Below are 8,878 nucleotides of genomic sequence, written 5' to 3'. Positions count from 1 at the left end.
CCCCAGATGACCCAAAATGAGCCCAAAATGAGCCTGAAATGGCCCAAAATGAGCCCGAAATGAACCCAAAATGACATGAAAATGGCCCAAAATGAGCGAAAATGAGCCTTAAAGGAGCCGGAAATGCCCCCAAATGACACGAAAATGGGCCAAAATGAGCCCAAAATGAGCCCAAAATGCCCCAAAACGAGCTCAAAATGAGCCCAAAATGGCCCAAAATGAGCCCAAACTGAGCCCAAAATGCCCCAAAACGAGCTCAAAATGGGCCTGAAATGGCCCAAAATGAGCCCCAAATGCCCCAAAATGAGCCTGAAATGACCCAAAATGCCCAAAAATGAGCTCAAAATGAGCCTGAAAGGGCCCAAAATGAGCCCAAAATGCCCCAAAATGAGCCTGAAATGACCCAAAATGCCCCAAAATGAGCCAAAAATGAGCCTGAAATTACCCAAAATGGTCCTGAAATGACCCAAATGAGCCCAAAATGATCCTGAAATGACCCAAAATGCCCCAAAATGAGCCTGAAACGACCCAAAATGGTCCTGAAATGACCCAAAATGAGCCCAAAATGGTCCTGAAATGACCCAAAACGAGCCTGAAATGACCCAAAATGCCCCAAAATGAGCCTGAAATTACCCAAAATTGTCCTGAAATGACCCAAAATGAGCCCAAAATGGTCCTGAAATGACCAAAAATGCCCCAAAATGAGCCTGAAATGACCCAAAATGCCCAAAAATGAGCTCAAAATGAGCCTGAAATGACCCAAAATGAGCCCAAAATGATCCTGAAATGAGCCCAAAATGAGCCTGAAATGACCCAAAATGGTCCTGAAATGACCCAAAATGCCCCAAAATGAGCTCAAAATGAGCCTGAAATGACCCAAAATGAGCCCAAAATGATCCTGAAATGAGCCCAAAATGAGCCTGAAATGACCCAAAATGGTCCTGAAATGACCCAAAATGACCCAAAATGCCCCAAAATGAGCCTGAAATGACCCAAAATGATCCTGAAATGGCCCAAAATGAGCCCAAAATGGTCCTGAAATGACCCAAAACGAGCCTGAAATGACCCAAAATGCCCCAAAATGAGCCTGAAATGACCCAAAATTGTCCTGAAATGACCCAAAATGCCCCAAAAAGAGCTCAAAATGACCCAAAATGCCCCAAAATGAGCCTGAAATGACCCAAAATTGTCCTGAAATGCCCCAAAATGAGCCTGAAATGACCCAAAATGCCCCAAAATGAGCCTGAAATGACCCAAAATTGTCCTGAAATGACCCAAAACGAGCCTGAAATGACCCAAAATGCCCCAAAATGAGCCTGAAATGACCCAAAATTGTCCTGAAATGACCCAAAACGAGCCTGAAATGACCCAAAATGCCCCAAAATGAGCCTGAAATGCCCCAAAATGATCCTGAAATGACCCAAAATGCCCCAAAATGGTCCTGAAATGACCCAAAACGAGCCTGAAATGACCCAAACCCCCCTAAATTCGCCCCAAAACAAAGCCCAAAAGCTCCAATTCCCCCCGTCAAACTGCACATTTTTGGAAACGCCCCAAAATCGCCTTTATTTGCCTCAAATTTGCCCTGGGGGCGCAGGTTTTAGGGTAAATACGGCGGGGAGGGGGGCGGGGTTAGAGGGGGCGGGGCTTGTCCCACTCGAGCTGCCATTGGTCGAGCGCCAGGAGGTGGCGCCGCGTGTCCCAACCGGCGGCCGCCAAACCTGCAGGGGGCGCTGGAGTCAATGGGGAACTGGGTTATACTGGGAGGGACTGGGGGGGACTGGGGATACTGGGATGAACTGGGGGTTACTGGGGGACACTGGGGTGATACTGGGGGACACTGGGAGGTTACTGGGGGGATACTGGGGGTTACTGGGGGTTACTGGGATGAACTGGGGGGATACTGGGGGGATACTGGGGGTTACTGGGAGGGAATGGGGTGATACTGGGGGACACTGGGGGGTTACTGGGGGTTACTGGGGGATACTGGGATGAACTGGGGGGTTATGGGGGGATACTGGGGTGATACTGGGATGAACTGGGGGGTTACTGGGGATACTGGGGTGATACTGGGAGACACTGGGGGGTTACTGGGGGGATACTGGGGGTTACTGGGGGATACTGGGATGAACTGGGGGGATACTGGGGGGATACTGGGGGTTACTGGGAGGGAATGGGGTGATACTGGGATGAAGTGGGGGGTTACTGGGGGGATACTGGGGGTTACTGGGGGATACTGGGATGAACTGGGGGGATACTGGGGGGATACTGGGGGTTACTGGGAGGGAATGGGGTGATACTGGGATGAACTGGGGGGTTACTGGGGACACTGGGGTGATACTGGGAGACACTGGGAGGTTACTGGGGGGATACTGGGGGTTACTGGGAGGGAATGGGGTGATACTGGGAGACACTGGGAGGTTACTGGGGGGATACTGGGGGTTACTGGGGGATACTGGGATGAACTGGGGGGATACTGGGGGGATACTGGGGGTTACTGGGAGGGAATGGGGTGATACTGGGGGACACTGGGGGGTTACTGGGGGGATACTGGGGGGATACTGGGGGTTACTGGGATGAACTGGGGGGATACTGGGGGGATACTGGGGGTTACTGGGAGGGAATGGGGTGATACTGGGGGACACTGGGGGGTAACTGGGGGGATACTGGGGGTTACTGGGATGAACTGGGGGGATACTGGGGGGATACTGGGGGTTACTGGGAGGGAATGGGGGGATACTGGGATGAACTGGGGGGTTACTGGGGATACTGGGGTGATACTGGGAGACACTGGGAGGTTACTGGGGGGATACTGGGGGTTACTGGGAGGGAATGGGGTGATACTGGGAGACACTGGGGGGTTACTGGGGGGATACTGGGGGTTACTGGGGGATACTGGGATGAACTGGGGGGTTACTGTGGGGATACTGGGAGACACTGGGAGGTTACTGGGGGGATACTGGGGGTTACTGGGACGGAATGGGGTGATACTGGGATGAACTGGGGGTTACTGGGGACACTGGGGTGATACTGGGGGATACTGGGGGGATACTGGGGGGATACTGGGGGTTACTGGGAGGGAATGGGCTGATACTGGGGGACACTGGGGGGTTACTGGGGAGATACTGGGGGTTACTGGGAGGGAATGGTGGGTTACTGGGATGAACTGGGGGGTTACTGGGAGACACTGGGGTGATACTGGGGGACACTGGGGGGTTACTGGGGGGATACTGGGGGTTACTGGGAGGGAATGGGGGGATACTGGGGTATACTGGGAGTTACTGGGAGGGAATGGGGGGATACTGGGATGAACTGGGGGGTTACTGGGGACACTGGGGTGATACTGGGAGACACTGGGAGGTTACTGGGGGGACACTGGGGTGATACTGGGAGACACTGGGAGGTTACTGGGGGGATACTGGGGGTTACTGGGGGTTACTGGGATGAACTGGGGGGATACTGGGGGGATACTGGGGGTTACTGGGAGGGAATGGGGTGATACTGGGGGACACTGGGGGGTTACTGGGGGTTACTGGGGGATACTGGGATGAACTGGGGGGTTATGGGGGGATACTGGGGTGATACTGGGATGAACTGGGGGGTTACTGGGGATACTGGGGTGATACTGGGAGACACTGGGGGGTTACTGGGGGGATACTGGGGGTTACTGGGGGATACTGGGATGAACTGGGGGGATACTGGGGGGATACTGGGGGTTACTGGGAGGGAATGGGGTGATACTGGGATGAAGTGGGGGGTTACTGGGGGGATACTGGGGGTTACTGGGGGATACTGGGATGAACTGGGGGGATACTGGGGGGATACTGGGGGTTACTGGGAGGGAATGGGGTGATACTGGGATGAACTGGGGGGTTACTGGGGACACTGGGGTGATACTGGGAGACACTGGGAGGTTACTGGGGGGATACTGGGGGTTACTGGGAGGGAATGGGGTGATACTGGGAGACACTGGGAGGTTACTGGGGGGATACTGGGGGTTACTGGGGGATACTGGGATGAACTGGGGGGATACTGGGGGGATACTGGGGGTTACTGGGAGGGAATGGGGTGATACTGGGGGACACTGGGGGGTTACTGGGGGGATACTGGGGGGATACTGGGGGTTACTGGGATGAACTGGGGGGATACTGGGGGGATACTGGGGGTTACTGGGAGGGAATGGGGTGATACTGGGGGACACTGGGGGGTAACTGGGGGGATACTGGGGGTTACTGGGATGAACTGGGGGGATACTGGGGGGATACTGGGGGTTACTGGGAGGGAATGGGGGGATACTGGGATGAACTGGGGGGTTACTGGGGATACTGGGGTGATACTGGGAGACACTGGGAGGTTACTGGGGGGATACTGGGGGTTACTGGGAGGGAATGGGGTGATACTGGGAGACACTGGGGGGTTACTGGGGGGATACTGGGGGTTACTGGGGGATACTGGGATGAACTGGGGGGTTACTGTGGGGATACTGGGAGACACTGGGAGGTTACTGGGGGGATACTGGGGGTTACTGGGACGGAATGGGGTGATACTGGGATGAACTGGGGGTTACTGGGGACACTGGGGTGATACTGGGGGATACTGGGGGGATACTGGGGGGATACTGGGGGTTACTGGGAGGGAATGGGCTGATACTGGGGGACACTGGGGGGTTACTGGGGAGATACTGGGGGTTACTGGGAGGGAATGGTGGGTTACTGGGATGAACTGGGGGGTTACTGGGAGACACTGGGGTGATACTGGGGGACACTGGGGGGTTACTGGGGGGATACTGGGGGTTACTGGGAGGGAATGGGGGGATACTGGGGTATACTGGGAGTTACTGGGAGGGAATGGGGGGATACTGGGATGAACTGGGGGGTTACTGGGGACACTGGGGTGATACTGGGAGACACTGGGAGGTTACTGGGGGGACACTGGGGTGATACTGGGAGACACTGGGAGGTTACTGGGGGGATACTGGGGGTTACTGGGACGGAATGGGGTGATACTGGGATGAACTGGGGGTTACTGGGGACACTGGGGTGATACTGGGGGATACTGGGGGGATACTGGGGGGATACTGGGGGTTACTGGGAGGGAATGGGCTGATACTGGGAGACACTGGGGGGTTACTGGGGGGATACTGGGGGTTACTGGGAGGGAATGGGGGATATTGGGATGAACTGGGGGGTTACTGGTGACACTGGGGTGATACTGGGAGACACTGGGAGGTTACTGGGGGGATACTGGGGGTTACTGGGAGGGAATGGGGGGATACTGGGATGAACTGGGGGTTACTGGGGACACTGGGGTGATACTGGGAGACACTGGGAGGTTACTGGGGGGATACTGGGGGTTACTGGGGGATACTGGGATGAACTGGGGGGTTACTGGGGACACTGGGGTGATACTGGGAGACACTGGGAGGTTACTGGGGGGATACTGGGGGTTACTGGGAGGGAATGGGGTGATACTGGGGGACACTGGGAGGTTACTGGGGGGATACTGGGGGTTACTGGGGGATACTGGGATGAACTGGGGGGATACTGGGGGGATACTGGGGGTTACTGGGAGGGAATGGGGTGATACTGGGGGACACTGGGGGGTTACTGGGGGGATACTGGGGGTTACTGGGATGAACTGGGGGGATACTGGGGGGATACTGGGGGTTACTGGGAGGGAATGGGGTGATACTGGGATGAACTGGGGGGTTACTGGGGGACACTGGAGTGATACTGGGAGACACTGGGAGGTTACTGGGGGGATACTGGGGTGATACTGGGATGAACTGGGGGGTTACTGGGGGGATACTGGGGGTTACTGGGAGGGAATGGTGGGTTACTGGGATGAACTGGGGGGTTACTGGGGTATACTGGGGGTTACTGGGAGGGAATGGGGGGATACTGGGATGAACTGGGGGGTTACTGGGGTATACTGGGGGTTACTGGGAGGGAATGGGGTGATACTGGGAGACACTGGGGGGTTACTGGGGGGATACTGGGGGTTACTGGGAGGGAATGGTGGGTTACTGGGATGAACTGGGGGGTTACTGGGGGACACTGGGGTGATACTGGGGGACACTGGGGGGTTACTGGGGGGATACTGGGGGTTACTGGGGGATACTGGGATGAACTGGGGGGATACTGGGGGGATACTGGGGGTTACTGGGATGAACTGGGGGGATACTGGGGGGATACTGGGGGTTACTGGGAGGGAATGGGGTGATACTGGGATGAACTGGGGGGTTACTGGGGACACTGGGGTGATACTGGGATGAACTGGGAGGTTACTGGGGGACACTGGGGTGATACTGGGATGAACTGGGGGGTTACTGGGGGACACTGGGGTGATACTGGGAGACACTGGGGGGTTACTGGGGGGATACTGGGGGTTACTGGGAGGGACTGGGATGCATTGGGAGGATACTGGGGGATACTGGGGGATACTGGGGGATACTGGGATGAACTGGGGGGATACTGGGAGGCACTGAGGGTTACTGGGAGGTTACTGGAGGAACTGGGAGGCACTGGGGGGACACTGGAAGGTTACTGAGAGGTTACTGGGAGGTAACTGGTTTATAGTGGTGTATACGGGTTTATACTGGTCCATACTGGTTTATACTGGTTTATACTGGTTTATACTGGTCTATACTGGTTTATACTGGTCCATACTGGTACCTTGCAGCAGCCGGGGTCCCAGTTGCCCCCAGAGCCGGGAACTCTCGGCCAGCGCCCCCCAGGGGACCGATCCTGGAGCTGCAAGACACCCCATACTGGGGATACTGGGGATACTGGGAGGGACTGGGAGACACATACTGGGGATACTGGGGATACTGGGAGACACATACTGGGGATACTGGGGATACTGGGGATACTGGGAGACACATACTGGGGATACTGGGGATACTGGGAGGGACTGGGAGGCACATACTGGGGATACTGGGGATACTGGGAGGGACTGGGAGGCACATACTGGGGATACTGGGGATACTGGAGACACATACTGGGGATACTGGGGATACTGGGGATACTGGGAGACACATACTGGGGATACTGGGGATACCTGGAGACACACACTGGGGATACTGGGGATACTGGGAGGGACTGGGAGACACATACTGGGGATACTGGGGATACCTGGAGACACACACTGGGGATACTGGGGATACTGGGAGGGACTGGGAGGCACATACTGGGGATACTGGGGATACTGGAGACATACTGGGGATACTGGGGATACTGGGAGGGACTGGGAGGCGATACTGGGGATACTGGGGATACTCGGAGACACATACTGGGGATACTGGGGATACTGGGGATACTGGGAGACACATACTGGGGATACTGGGGATACTGGGAGGGACTGGGAGACACATACTGGGGATACTGGGGATACTGGGAGACACACACTGGGGATACTGGGGATACTGGGAGGGACTGAGAGGCGATACTGGGGATACTGGGACCGAAATGACCCCCAGGGACCCCAATGACCCCCAAGGGACCCCAATGACCCCCAGGGGACCCAAATGACCCCCAGGGACCCCAATGACCCCCAGGGACCCAATGACCCCCAGCGACCCTGAATGACCCCCAGGGACCCAAGTGACCCCCAAGGACCCCAATGATCCCCAAGGACCCCAAATAACCCCCAAAGGACCCCATTGACCCCCAGGGGACCCCATTGACCCCCAGGGACCCCAATGACCCCCAAGGGACCCAAGTGACCCCCAAGGACCCCATTGACCCCCAGGGGACTCAATGACCCCCAAGGACCCCATTGATCCCCAAGGACCCCATTGACCCCCAAGAACCCCAATGACCCCCAGGGGACCCAAGTGACCCCCAAAGGACCCAATGACCCCCAAGGACCCAAATGACCCCCAAGGACCCCATTGACCCCCAGGGACCCCAAATGACCCCCAAGGACCCCAATGACCCCCAGGGGACCCAAACGACCCCCAAGGACCCCAATGACCCCCAAGGACCCCATTGACCCCCAGGGGACCCCAATGACCCCCAGGGACCCAAGTGACCCCCAGGGACCCCAAATGACCCCCAGGGACCCCATTGACCCCCAGGGACCCCAATGACCCCCAAGGACCCAAATGACCCCCAAGGGACCCAATGACACGCAGGGGACCCAAGTGACCCCTAGGGTCCCCAAATTGCCCCAAGGGGACCCAAATGATCCCCAGGGGACTCAATGACCCCGAAGGACCCCATTGACCCCCAGGGGACCCCAATGACCCCCAGGGACCCCAAATAACCCCCAAGGACCCCAATGACCCCCAGGGGACTCAATGACCCTGAAGTATCCCATTGACCCCCAAGGACCCCAATGACCCCCAAGGATCCCAATGACCCCCAGGGACCCCATTGACCCCCAGGGACCCCAAGTGACCCCCAAGAACCCCAATGACCCCCAGGGGACCCAAGTGACCCCCAAAGGACCCAATGACCCCCAAGGACCCCAAATAACCCCCAAGGACCCCATTGACCCCCAGGGACCCCAATGACCCCCAAGGACCCAAATGACCCCCAAGGGACCCAATGACACGCAGGGGACCCAAGTGACCCCTAGGGTCCCCAAATTGCCCCAAGGGGACCCAAATGATCCCCAGGGGACTCAATGACCCCGAAGGACCCCATTGACCCCCAGGGGACCCCAATGACCCCCAGGGACCCCAAATAACCCCCAAGGACCCCAATGACCCCCAGGGGACTCAATGACCCTGAAGTATCCCATTGACCCCCAAGGACCCCAATGACCCCCAAGGATCCCAATGACCCCCAGGGACCCCATTGACCCCCAGGGACCCCAAGTGACCCCCAAGAACCCCAATGACCCCCAGGGGACCCAAGTGACCCCCAAAGGACCC

General features: G+C 57.2%; 1 protein-coding gene across 1 annotated transcript in view; it reads right to left on the bottom strand.

The window, feature by feature from the left end:
• Positions 1–1,539: 1,539 nt before the first annotated feature.
• Positions 1,540–8,878, bottom strand: part of RUSF1 (RUS family member 1) — a 32,629-nt gene continuing 25,290 nt past the window's right edge. Inside the window, exons 14-15 of the mRNA XM_065044304.1 lie at positions 6,675–6,752; positions 1,540–1,721 (exon numbers count right to left, since the gene is read on the bottom strand). Coding sequence (XP_064900376.1) covers positions 1,633–1,721; positions 6,675–6,752 — 167 coding nt within the window. The 3' untranslated portion in view covers positions 1,540–1,632. The remainder of the gene's footprint in view (positions 1,722–6,674; positions 6,753–8,878) is intronic.

This window comes from Columba livia, chromosome 35, assembly GCF_036013475.1.
Source record: "Columba livia isolate bColLiv1 breed racing homer chromosome 35, bColLiv1.pat.W.v2, whole genome shotgun sequence".
NCBI lineage: Eukaryota > Metazoa > Chordata > Aves > Columbiformes > Columbidae > Columba > Columba livia.
Note: the sequence above shows the minus strand (reverse complement) of the source record. Positions and strands in the feature narration are given on the sequence as shown.